The sequence below is a fragment of the Salvelinus fontinalis genome, chromosome 9 (assembly GCF_029448725.1).
Source record: "Salvelinus fontinalis isolate EN_2023a chromosome 9, ASM2944872v1, whole genome shotgun sequence".
Classification (NCBI taxonomy): domain Eukaryota; kingdom Metazoa; phylum Chordata; class Actinopteri; order Salmoniformes; family Salmonidae; genus Salvelinus; species Salvelinus fontinalis.
Window position 1 is genome coordinate 52,681,640 of NC_074673.1, and position 12,319 is coordinate 52,693,958.

At 42.2% G+C, this 12,319-nt stretch overlaps 1 protein-coding gene across 4 annotated transcripts in view; it reads right to left on the bottom strand.

Moving 5' to 3' along the window:
- The window catches only part of dgkzb (diacylglycerol kinase, zeta b), a 93,299-nt gene that overhangs the window by 12,339 nt on the left and 68,641 nt on the right, over positions 1–12,319 (bottom strand). For all 4 annotated transcript variants that reach the window (XM_055934838.1, XM_055934837.1, XM_055934836.1 and 1 more), the window contains exons 7-21: positions 10,131–10,202; positions 9,669–9,785; positions 9,515–9,586; positions 9,286–9,381; positions 8,290–8,372; positions 8,103–8,163; positions 7,806–7,919; positions 7,221–7,361; positions 5,181–5,259; positions 5,012–5,067; positions 4,715–4,777; positions 4,404–4,477; positions 2,062–2,173; positions 1,600–1,799; positions 1,104–1,204 (exon numbers count right to left, since the gene is read on the bottom strand). In XM_055934838.1, coding sequence (XP_055790813.1) covers positions 1,104–1,204; positions 1,600–1,799; positions 2,062–2,173; positions 4,404–4,477; positions 4,715–4,777; positions 5,012–5,067; positions 5,181–5,259; positions 7,221–7,361; positions 7,806–7,919; positions 8,103–8,163; positions 8,290–8,372; positions 9,286–9,381; positions 9,515–9,586; positions 9,669–9,785; positions 10,131–10,202 — 1,441 coding nt within the window. The remainder of the gene's footprint in view (positions 1–1,103; positions 1,205–1,599; positions 1,800–2,061; positions 2,174–4,403; positions 4,478–4,714; positions 4,778–5,011; positions 5,068–5,180; positions 5,260–7,220; positions 7,362–7,805; positions 7,920–8,102; positions 8,164–8,289; positions 8,373–9,285; positions 9,382–9,514; positions 9,587–9,668; positions 9,786–10,130; positions 10,203–12,319) is intronic.

Sequence of the window (12,319 nt, forward strand, 5' to 3'; positions counted from 1 at the left end):
CGTAGTCTGGCTTTTTTATGGCGGTTTTGGAGCAGTGGCTTCTTCCTTGCTGAGCGGCCTTTCAGGTTATGTCAATATAGGACTCATTTTACTGTGGATATAGATACTTTTGTACCTATTTTCTTCAGCATCTTCACAAGGTCCTTTGCTGTTGTTCTGGGATTGATTTGCACTTTTCGCACCAAAGTAGGTTCATCTCCAGGAGACAGAACGCGTCTCCTTCCTGAGCGGTATGACAGCTGCGTGGTCCCATGGTGTTTATACTTGCGTACTATTGTTTGTACAGATGAACGTGGTACCTTCAGGCATTTGAAAATTGCTCCCAAGGATGAACCAGACTTCTGGAGGTCTACAATTTTTTTTATGAGGTCTTGGCTCATTTCTTTTGATTTTTCCCATGATGTCAAGCAAATAAGAACTGAGTTTTAAGGTAGGTCTTGAAATACATCCACAGGTACACCTCCAATTGACTCAAATAATGTCAATTAGCCTATCAGAAGCTTCTAAAGCCATGACATAATTATTTTCTGGAATTTTCCAAGCTGTTTAAAGGCACAGTCAACTTAGTGTATGAAAACATCTGACCCACTGGAATTGTGATACAGTGAATTATAAGTGAAATAGTCTGTCTGTAAACAATTGTTGGGAAAATTACTTGTGTCATGCACAAAGTAGATGTCCTAATTGACTTGCCAAAACTATAGTTTGTTAACAAGAAATTTGTGGAGTGGTTGAAAAACAAGTTTTAATGACTCCAACCTAAATGTATGTAAACTTCCGACTTCAACTGTACATATGATGAGTAATGCAAATATGTAAACATTATTAAAGTGACTAGTGTTCCATTATTAAAGTGGCCAGTGATGACAAGTTGATGTAGATAGGCAAGCAGCCTCTAAGGTGCTAGTGATGGCTATTTAATAGGCTGATGGCCTTGAGATAAAAGCTGTTTTTCAGTCTCTCGGTCCCAGCTTTGATGCCCTTTGCTAATGGGCTAGAGCAAAAGCCTGCATGTATAGATCTGCTATATCCCTGCCACAGTGGTCTCCTTAGTAAGGGAATGACAGAGGTGCAATGTGTAGAATATGTATGTTTACACTCACAGGCCTCTTTGAGCTTGTCCTTGTCGTAGTGCAGGGCCTCATAGGCGTGCATGCTGATCCTGCTCACTCTAATCTGCAGCTTCTCAGGAACCGGCTGCTGACTGAGAGGACACAGACAGAAACATTATGCTTGTACATATTGTATAGGTCAGTGTTTCTTAATGCTGGTCCTGGGGACCCAAAGGAGTGCACATTTTAGTTTTTGTCCGAGCAATAAACACCTGATTCCACTAATCAACTCATCAAACCTTTGATTAGTGGAATCAGGTGTTAATGCTAGGGCAAAAACTAAAAGGTGCACCCTTACGGGTCACTAAGACCAGGAATAAGAAACACTGGTATAGATTATTGATGGCTGGGAGAGAGCTACTAGACATCCATATGGAATCATATGGATAGCATTAACTCTTGCCTCGACTACAGTCATTCTAGGTTTCTGATCTAGAACGGGAACACAGTGTTGAGGTCCGGTATCACAAGGTTTATGGTTACTAACTCATTGAGCTGGGGCATGGAGATCCTCCTCTTGGTCTTCTGCACCATGTTGGCCTGGTTCCTCAGGTTGATGTAGATGACGGAAGGGGCCAGCTTACAGGGCTCGCCATCTACCTGCATGGGGATGGACTTGTAGGTGGTCAGGGTCACTTCCTTACACTGGTTCAACCTCTCGCCGTGACCGCCCACCTGCAGAGTGGCCTGGAGGGACGGAGAGGAAGAGAGAGCGAGAAAATGGAACTGATTTGAATCCATTTTTATTGATCCCCCATATGGAAATTGAGAGATACTGATGAAAGATAAACAATGATTTCCCTCCCGAGTGGGGTCTAAGGCACTGCATCTCAGTGGTTGATGCGTCACTACAGACACAAAGCCTACAATGTGCATGTTAGGCTGTACAAATGGTAATTAATATATTCCATTAGAAGTCAGAGGACATCAGGTATGGTTGAGAGCTCACCAGAGAGGTCATGGTGAATCCGATGACCTCGATACAGCCGTCGTCGTGTCTTTGCGGCTCAAAATCAAGGTGCTCACTGGGATGACCCCACGGCTTGGTTCCGGCACAGTAACTACAGCAGACAATCAAAATACAACACTTGATAACAGGTATAATGCATAATTCTTTATAACTTGTTGCAAACATGTCTGAGCCTTTATTATGTATTTTAATAAGACTTCTAATATGGTATGTCTCTATATTAAAGAAACGTTCTACCGACTCAAAATGGCTGGTATTTTGTCAGGCCATAGAAATGCACTCGAGAGGTCATCTCCTAGCTTTGCAATTACCTCTTCTGTGACAGCATGGGCAGAGCTATTGATAGCCATCTTCAATATAAAGTAGTCAATTTATTACTTATTATTCTACCTCTATGAGTGTATAGGCATAGATGGGTAAATAAACTGAAAAGGTGCATACCACCACCTACTGTACTGGAGTGTGTATAGTCTGAAATGGTAAAAGCTAAAATTGGTTACTGCCACCTGCAGCGGTTATAGAATGTTTGCTCAGGAGCGTAATTCATTGGTTGACCCCTCCCGCTGACCTGGATGGAATTATGGGGATCCTTCTTTAACCCATAGCAAGTCCCATACAAAACAGACTGCGAGTCACGCTCATAATGAGATGAATATATCACATTATAAGGGTGTCATACAGCACATGCTCATGTTGTCTTACACTGCTGCATCATAATGCCATCTGGTCCATTTGTATCGTTCTGTGTGTCCATTGAATTGACTCAATGTCTATTAATGGGAGTGTATACAGTGCATTCGGAAAGTATTCAGACCCCTTAACTTTTTTCACATTTTGTTACGTTACAGCCTTATTCTAAAATGGATTCAATATTTTTTCCCCCCTCATCAATCTACACACAATACCCCATATACACAAAGTAAAGACAGGTTTGTAGACATTTTTGCAAATGTATAAAAAAAAAACTGAAATCGCACATTTACATAAGTGTTTAGACCCTTTACTCAGTACTTTGAAGCACCTTTGGCAGCGATAACAGCCTCGAGTCTTCTTGGGTATGACGCTACAAGCTTGACACACCTGTACTTGGGGAGTTTCTCCCCTTCTTCTCTGCAGATCCTCTCAAGCTCTGTCAGGTTGGATGCGGAGAGTCACTGCACAGCTATTTTCAGGGTCTCTCCAGAGATGTTCAATCACGTTCAAGTCCGGGCTCTGGCTGGGCCACTCAAGGACATTCTGGAGCAGGTTTTCATCAAGGATCTCTCTGTACTTTGCTCCGTTCATCTTTCCCTCGATCCTGACCAGTCTCCCAGTCCCTGATGCTGAAAAACATCCCCACAGCATGATGCTGCCACCACCATCCTTCACCGTAGGGATGGTACCAGGTTTCCTCCAGACGTGACGCTTGGCATTCAGGCCAAAGAGTTCCATCTCGGTTTCATCAGACCAGAGGATCTTGTTTCTCATTGCTTGAGAGTCCTTGAGGTGCCTTTTGGCAAACTCCAAGCGGGCTGTCATGTGCCTTTTACTGAGGAGTGGCTTCCGTCTGGCCACTCTACCGTAAAGGCCTGATTGTTGGAGTGCTACAGAGATGGTTGTCCTTCTCGAAGGTTCTCCCATCTCCACAGAGGAACTCTGGAGCTCTGTCAGAGTGACCACCGGGTTCTTGGTCACCTCCCTGACCAAGGCCCTTCTCCCCCAAGTGCTCAGTTTGACCGGGTGGACAGTTCTAGGAAGGGTCTTGGTGGTTCCAAACTTCTCCCATTTAAGAATGATGGAGGCCATTGTGTTCTTGGGGACCTTCAACGCCACAGAAATGATTTGTTACCCTGTGCCGCGACACAATCCTGTCTCGGAGTTCTAAGGACAATTCCTTCGGCCTCATGGCTTGGTTTTTGCTCTGACATGCACTGTCAACTGTGGGACCTTATATAGACAGGTGTGTACCTTTCCAAATCATATCCAATCAACTGACTTTACCACAGGTGGACTCCAATCAAGTTGTAGAAACGTCTCAAAGATGATCAATGGAAACAGGATGCACCTGATCTCAATTTCGAGTCTCATAGCAAAGGGTCTGAATACTTATGTAAATAAGGTATTTTTTTTATATATATTTTTTATACATTTGCAAAAATGTATAAAAACCTTTCTTCGCTTCGTCATTATGGGGTATTGTGTGTAGACTGATGATGATTTTTTTATTTTATTTAATCAATTTTAAAATAAGGCTGTAATGTCAAAAATGTGGAAAAAGTCAAGGGGTCTGAAGACTTTCCGAATGCAGGTGCATCCAGTTTCAAAATATTCTAAACGCTTACCTGGGAATGTTGAGGAACACAAGACATTGCAACTTCAGGTCCTGGACTTTGGAGGTGAGGTCTGTGCCGTCACACTGACAAAGAGGGGTTTCAGAGAAACAGAGTACAGACCATAGAGTTACACATATATCTCTACAATGGACATTGGTATCCTAGAAACTTGCCTACAAATCTACCATCTTTGCCAGGAAAATGTTCACTCTAGAAACTGATCAAATATGGTATATAGACACTCAGTCTTGGGACACATCCACATTCTTTCTCGTTGTGCTCTGGGTCTTAGTCCCATTCAGGTCTAGAAGTCCACTCACCACAACTTTAATGTGTTTCGCAAGGTCTTTGGAGCTGCCACTCAGAAAGTCAGAGAAGGCCGTCTGCAATAAAGAAGCAGGTTTGAGTTCAGTAGGAAAACAGTTTGAAACAAAGTAAAATGGGGATGCACTATCTGAACTTGTCCAATAAGAACGCTGGCTTTCCGTTTAAAACCGTTTTGAAACATTTTGCCCTAATGAACATGCCCTAGATATATAGTAAAGCAGATCAGACACAGAGCAAACAACTCCATAGTGGGAGAGGAGCAGAGTTATATATTTTGTCAAAGCACTCACCCCTGCATAGAACATCTTATTCCGCAAACGGCTGTTGAATTTCTCTGGGTTGGCCTCTAAGGAGAGAGAGACTGCTTTAGACTGTTGCTGCAGTAACATTTATTATTGTGACTAATTTCAGCTAGCAAAAGTAATTTCAGCTAGCGAAAAATGCACATTTTGGACAAACCTCTGGACTCGTGGAACCCCAGTGTGACGTGAGCGTCGAAGCCGAGGCTGAAGTAGTTGTTGAAGACATCAATTGGGAGCTAACAAACAAAGCAGAGACACATGATGTCAACAGAAATACAGTGCCCTCCGTAATTATTGGGACAGTGACAAATGTTTAGTTTCTTTGGCTCTGTACTCCAAAACTTCTGGTCCCCTAAAATGGGGGGACAATGTACAAAAAGTGCCTGAATTTCTAAACGGTTCACCCGATATGGATGAAAATATCATCAAATTAAAGCAGACAGTCTGCACTTTAACCTCATAATCATTGTATCATTTCAAATCCAAAGTACAGAGCCAAAACAACGACAAAATTGTCACTGTCAAAATAATTACAGAGCTGATGTACATACAGTAGATCAGCATACTGGTTGCACTGTTTATCCAAGAAAATGGTTCACACACGTTACACAAATCCCATAATCAAATCAAACTTTATTTAAAGTGCATTTTAAATTACAACACACTTCAAATGAAAACAATAATAAAAGGAGGATGTGTAAAAACGTACAGATATTAAAAGCTTGGCTAAAAGGTGGGTTTTTAAAAGTGATTTAAAAACCTCTATGGTGTCTGCCCCTCTCACCCGACAGGGCAAGCTGTTCCACAACTGAGGTGCTTTACTAGAGAACACTCCGTACCCCGCCTTGGTTCTGCATCTAGGAACCATAAGCAGACCGGCACCTTGGGAGCGGAGCGCCCTCACTGGGTTGTATTGAACAACCATGTCCGTCAGATAAAAGGGGGCAAGGCCATGCAGTGCCTTAAAAGTTAAGAGTAAGATCTTAAAATCAGACCGATAGTTTACAGGCAGCCAGTGTCGTGCAGATAAAACTGGAGTAATGTGCTCCTGCCTTCTAGTGTTAGTTAAAATCTGAGCTGCAGTGTTCTGTACAAGTTGTAGGCTTCTAATATTACAGTCTGAGCAGCTGGAGAGGAGGGCATTACAGTAGTCTAGCCTAGATGAAACAAATGCATGGATGAAGTGTCTTATTATGGAAATGTTCCTGAGATTGAAGTATGCTGTTTTGGATGCGCTTTTTATGTTGTAAAAAGAAAGGCCGGGGTCAAAGGTAACACCAAGGTTTTTAAGAACCGTGTTTGGTGTAATGAGGCAACTATCAATGTTGAGAGTGAGGTCTGACACTTCGTTAGTAAATGTATTGTGGCCAAGTAGCATAATTTCTGTCTTATCAGAGTTTAAAAGCAACAAGTTGTCATCCAGTGTTTAACATCTGTGATGCAAGTCTCATGCATCGTCTGGTTTAAAATATAAATACAATTGGGTATCATCAGAGTTGCAACGAAAGTGGATGTTGTGCTTGCAGATGACATTACCAAGGGGTAGCATGTACAAGTAAAATAAAAGGGGTCCAAGCACAGAACCTTGGGGAACGCCACATTCAACCTTGGAACATTCAGATGAATTATCACCCAGCTTAACTAATTGATACCACTCAGAGAGGTATGATTTGAAACAGTTGAGAACCTGTCCTCGAAGACCAACCAAGTATTCTAGCCTCTTAGTGAGAATAGCATGATCAATCGTATCGAAGGCAGCACTTAAATCTAAAAGAACAAGAATAGAGACGTGACCATGGTAAGAGGAAAACATTAGGTCATTTACTACCTTGACAAGTGCAGTCTCAGTGCTGTGAAATGGTCTAAAACCGTATTGGTAGGTTTCAAAGATACTGTGTGAATTTTAAAATGGCGTCAGCCGCTGGGCTACGGCCTTTTCTAATATCTTTGAAAAAAGGGGAGGTTTGAGATTGGCCTAATTACAACCAATTTAAGAGATTGATCATAGCATAGCATATACCTTCAAAAACATATTAAGCAATTACAAACGACATCATTCAATCGCATTTTATTTTAAAATGTTATGCTCGTGATGTCCTTATCTCTATGCAGAGACATAAAACAATGCAAACACTAATAGTAAAATTAGTCCATGAGCTTTTGACGACTGGTGTGAGACACTCTAAACTGAGTTAACCTTGTCTGTCTGGTGCTCGTCCTTCTCCTCGTGAACGGCCTCTGGGTTGGGCTCCACTAGGAGGTTCCAGCGATCCAACTGCACCACGTTCCCATCCTCCACATGAGACAGGATTTTAGACACTGGCTCATCAGTGTAACCCTGCGGGAGAAGACGAGAGAGGAATTTCATAAAAACAAAAGACAAAAACATACATCCTCAATATCTAACTGAAATCATTGAAACAATATTGAAACAATACAACTTTTATTGTGTTAACCTAATTGCTGATTGTGTATTTTCTTGCTACTGTGTCTCATTCCTCCTTTTGCCTCTCTGATGACACAAGATAACCTACCCAAGACAGCCTATAGCCTAACAGCGAATAAATAGCCCATGGTATTTTTAAGCAATAAGGCCCAAAGGGGTGTGGTATATGACCAATATACCACGGCTAATGGCTGTTCTTAACCACGACGCAACGCAGAGTGCCTGAATACAGCCCTTAGCCGTGGTATATTGGCCATATACCAAACTACACAGTTTATAATTTAGGATAAATCCCTAGTTCATGGTGTGGTTCCACACAGCCAGCCAGCCACTCACCCCTCCCCAGTTGAGAGTCCTGGCCAGGTCGTTCCCCGTCCCCAAGGGCAGGACAGCCACGGCAGGCGCAGGGTTCAACTGGAGCTGGTCCAGGACAGACAGGATCCAACCCACCTGGCGAACCAGGTAATTAGAACAAGAATTCACTTTCTGAATGGCACACGTCACAGTCAGAGGCAGACTGTGAACTATTCATCTACTTACAGTCCTTATATGCATTACGTTTCAGGAATTTAAAAAGTATTATTATATGAATTATAATATTACTAATGTGAAGCGCTGATGTCTAGTACTCACTGTTCCATCGCCTCCACACGCCAAAATCCGCAGGTTGGGCACTTTGGAATACATTTCTAACCTTGAGGGATAAAAACACAACCGGTACACTAATGAAAAAAACACAACAACTGCTTACGTTGTTATATCATTCTAAACATGACCAAACCGTTAATGTGCGTGAATGCAGTTGTTGCGTGTTTCTTACCCCTCCTTGGGCCCTCCCTGGGTGAGGTCAAACACCTGTCGGGGGTTGAGGTACCACATGAACGACTGGATGATCTTGGCTCCCTGCAAAACAATAGACATGATTTGGAATTACGGCTGTGGCGGTCATTGAATTTTGTCAGACGGTAATTGTCATTAAAAATGACTCATGGTCTGAGTCCTTCAGTTGCCTTTTGGCAAACTCCAAGTGGGCTGTCATGTGCCTTTTACTGAGGAGTGTGGCTTCCATCTGGCCACTCTACCATAAAGGCCTGATTGGTGGAGTGCTGCAGAGACGGTTGTCCTTCTGGAAGGTTCTCCCATCTCCTCAGAGGAACTCTGGAGCTCTGCTAGATTGCCCATCGGGTTCTTGGTCACCTCCCTGACCAAGGCCCTTCTCCCCCAATTGCTCAGTTTTCCCAGGCGGCCAGCTCTAGGAAGAGTCTTGGTGGTTCCAAACTTCTTCCATTTAAGAATGATGGAGGCCACTGTGTTCTTTTAGTACCCTTCCCCAGATCTGTGCCGACACAATCCTGTCTCGGAGCTCTACGGACAATTCCTTCGACCTCATGCACTGTCAACTGTGGGACCTTATATAGACAGGTGTGTGCCTTTCCAAATCATGTCCAATCAATTGCATTTATCACAGGTGGACTCCAATCAAGTTGTAGAAACATCTCAAGGATGATCAATGTAGACAGGATGCAGCTGAGCTCAATTTCGAGTCTCATAGCAAAAGCGTCTGAATACTTATGTGAATTATATTTCAATTTTTATACATTTGCAAAAATGTATAAAAACCTGTTTTCACATGTTCATTATGGTGATTGTGTGTGGATTGATGAGGAATGTTTAATTGAATCAATTTTAGAATAAGGCTGTAACTAAAAAGTCAAGGGGTCTGAATACTTTCCGAATGCACTGTATGTTTAAGTAGTGTGGACAAATCCCAATACACAGTGGTTTCAAGGGAGCTGTGGACATTGAGCAAACTCACCTGGTTGCCTCCACTTTTGGGGTTGACAAACACCAGCAGAGGTTTCATGAGTTGCGAGGGAACAGGCTTTACTATGAAGGGCTTCCATCGACCATCCTGGAGCAGAGAAAACAGTCGAGACACGAAGATCGCCGCCTCTGTTATCTCAATATTCTCATCCTCAAATGAGATAACTTAAGAGGACATTATCATAATCACAATATTTATATGTTAATATGATTTTCCTTACCTCTACTACCTTCTTACTCGGCTTTCCTTTCAGAGATGTGCGTTTCTTCTTTTTACTTGATTTTAATGACGTCTGAGGAGACAAAAACAAATACATCCATTGAATCAACATAACTGTGTTTGTGTGTGTGTATGTGTGGTGATCATTGCAGTACCTGTGGTTTGCGGACCCGTATGATCCAGGTGGGCGGCACTATGACGGAGGCGTGAGCTCCCAGCGAGCAAGGCTCCTCTATCTGCTGTAGCATGAAGCACGTCACCTTGTTGTGATACTGGACAGAGGAGAGTACAACAATCAAAACCATTCCAAAGTTACCAAAGTCAGGATACACAACTCCACTCTCTGCTCCAAACTGAAATATCCATCTCAAACTGACCCAAAGTCAGTATGTCCCAATTTTCTCCCCATCCTTTCCCCTTGGCCTTAACCTTTCTATGTTTGCAGAACTGTAAGGTGGAATAAATACAGTGGAAGCTCGATCACTAAACTGTGTATACCTATCAAGACCCTTCAGATATGCAAACATCAAAGAATTAGGGCCAAGGGAAAAGGGTTGGGTGTGAATAGGGACCATACTTTTAACAGTTGATACAGCCTATGGACTACAGGTACTTACTGCCTGTTTGCACCAAGAACAGCTGATTGCAACAATCTCTTTACTATGGAATGAGAACTTCTGTTGAAAACCCTGTAGAGGAATAAGTAACATTTTACAAATTTGCTTTAAGACAGCTCTTAATGGTTTGCATTACTTGAGTATATGTAGAGCAGGGGTGTCAAACTCCTTCCACGGAGGGCCTAGTGTCTGCAGGTTTTAGTTTTTTCCATTCAATTAAACCCGAGACAACCGGGTGTGGGGAGTTCCTTACTAATGAGTGACCTTAATTCCTTTAATCAAGTACAAGGGTGGAGCGAAAACCCGCAGCCACTCGGTTCCTCCGTGGAATGAATTTGACACCTGTGCTGTAGAGTGAGCTCCAAAAGTATTGGGACAGTGACAAATGTTTTGTTGTTTTGGCTCCAGAAATGTGGATTTGAAATTATTATGACTATGAGGTTAAAGTGCAGAATATCATCTTTCATTTTAGGGTATTTTCATCCATATCAGGTGAACCATTTAGAAATTACAGTACTTTTTGTACATAGTCCAGGAACAAATTCACTTATATGTGTATTAAAGTACTCAAAGGTTTAGTATTTGGTACCATATTCCTAGCACGCAATGATTACATCAAGCTTGTGACTCTACATGATTACGGATAGTCCTGAATCATGGGTACGCGCAATGCCGTCGGGGGTACGTCAAATAAAAATGTAATTCACATGAAACAATTATAATAATAATAATAAATTATTTATTAAAAAAAATAAAAAATCCTTCACATTTTCAAACAGTACATTTCTATTTTCCAACGGGGCTATACATTTGGTTGAGGTTTTTTTCTCACCTGAGTAGCCTCGTTTCACTGCCAAAAATAAAATGGAACCATCTAGTATTCAGCGAAATAACAACATAATGTCAAATATAGGTAGCCTAGTCAAATAATTAACATCCAATCACATAAACCGTTACTCTCTCGCAGGAAACGTTTACTCTTGCGCAGACATTTAGAAACGACACATGACAATTAGAAAAATAAGCCACAGGAATTTTGTGAGCGAGAATAAAGACGACTTTCAAGTAGTAAGACACGTATAAAAGCAACAGATACCAGTAATAAGAAGGAGCTAGAAGCGTCTTATATGGTGAGCTACCGAGTGGTTAGGACAGGCAAGCCCCATACTATTGTGGAGGACTTAAGTCTCCCTGCTGCTGCGAATATGGCTGGGACAATGCTGGGGGAAAAGGCCCAAAAAAGTAAACAGAATGACTTCATCAAACAACACTTCACCTTCCATGTCACTGATGTTTCATGACACATCAGTGACATGGAAGGAGATGTTTTGAAACAATTACTGCTTTGCATACAAGCCAGTGAATTATATGCGTTACAGCTGAACGAGTCAACAGACGTGGTGGGCCTGGCACAGCTCCTGGTATATGTCTGTTACGTTTATGGGGGGTCAATTAAGGAAGACATCCTCTTCTGTATACCACTGGAAACCAGGACAACATGAGAGGATCTTTTTTAAGTACTGGACAGCTTTGTGACATCAAATGGACTTTGGTGGTCAAGATGTGTTGGTATCTGTACTGATGGCGCAAAAGCCATGACAGTGAGACATAGTGGAGTGGTATCGTGTGAGCAAGCAGTTACTCCCGACACCACTTGTGTACACTGCAGCATCCACCGAGAGGCTCTTGCTGCCAAGGGAATGCCTGACAGCTTGAAAGACGTTTTGGACACTACAGTGAAAATGGTTTACTTTGTTAAAGCAAGGCCCCTGAACTCTCGTGTACTTTCTGCATTATGCAATGATATAGGCAGTGACCATGTAACACTTTTACAACATACAGAAGTGCGCTGGTTATCAATGGGCAAAGTATTGACAAATTTTTGGGAATTGAGAGACGAGCTTAAAGTTTTCTTTGCTGACCATAATTTTCACTTGTCTGACCGCTTGCATGATGACGAGTTACTCACACAACTGGACTATCTGGGTGATGTTTTTTCTCGCCTGAATGATCTGAATCTAGGATTACAGGGACTCTCCACAACTATATTCAATGTGCGGGACAACATTTAGTTATGTGCATCCTTTCATGCACACCCTTCTCATTAACCTGTGGTGAGTTATTAACAATTTTGATGAACAAATAACATTTTATATGTACAATGGCTAAATAAAGAGCAAAATGATTGA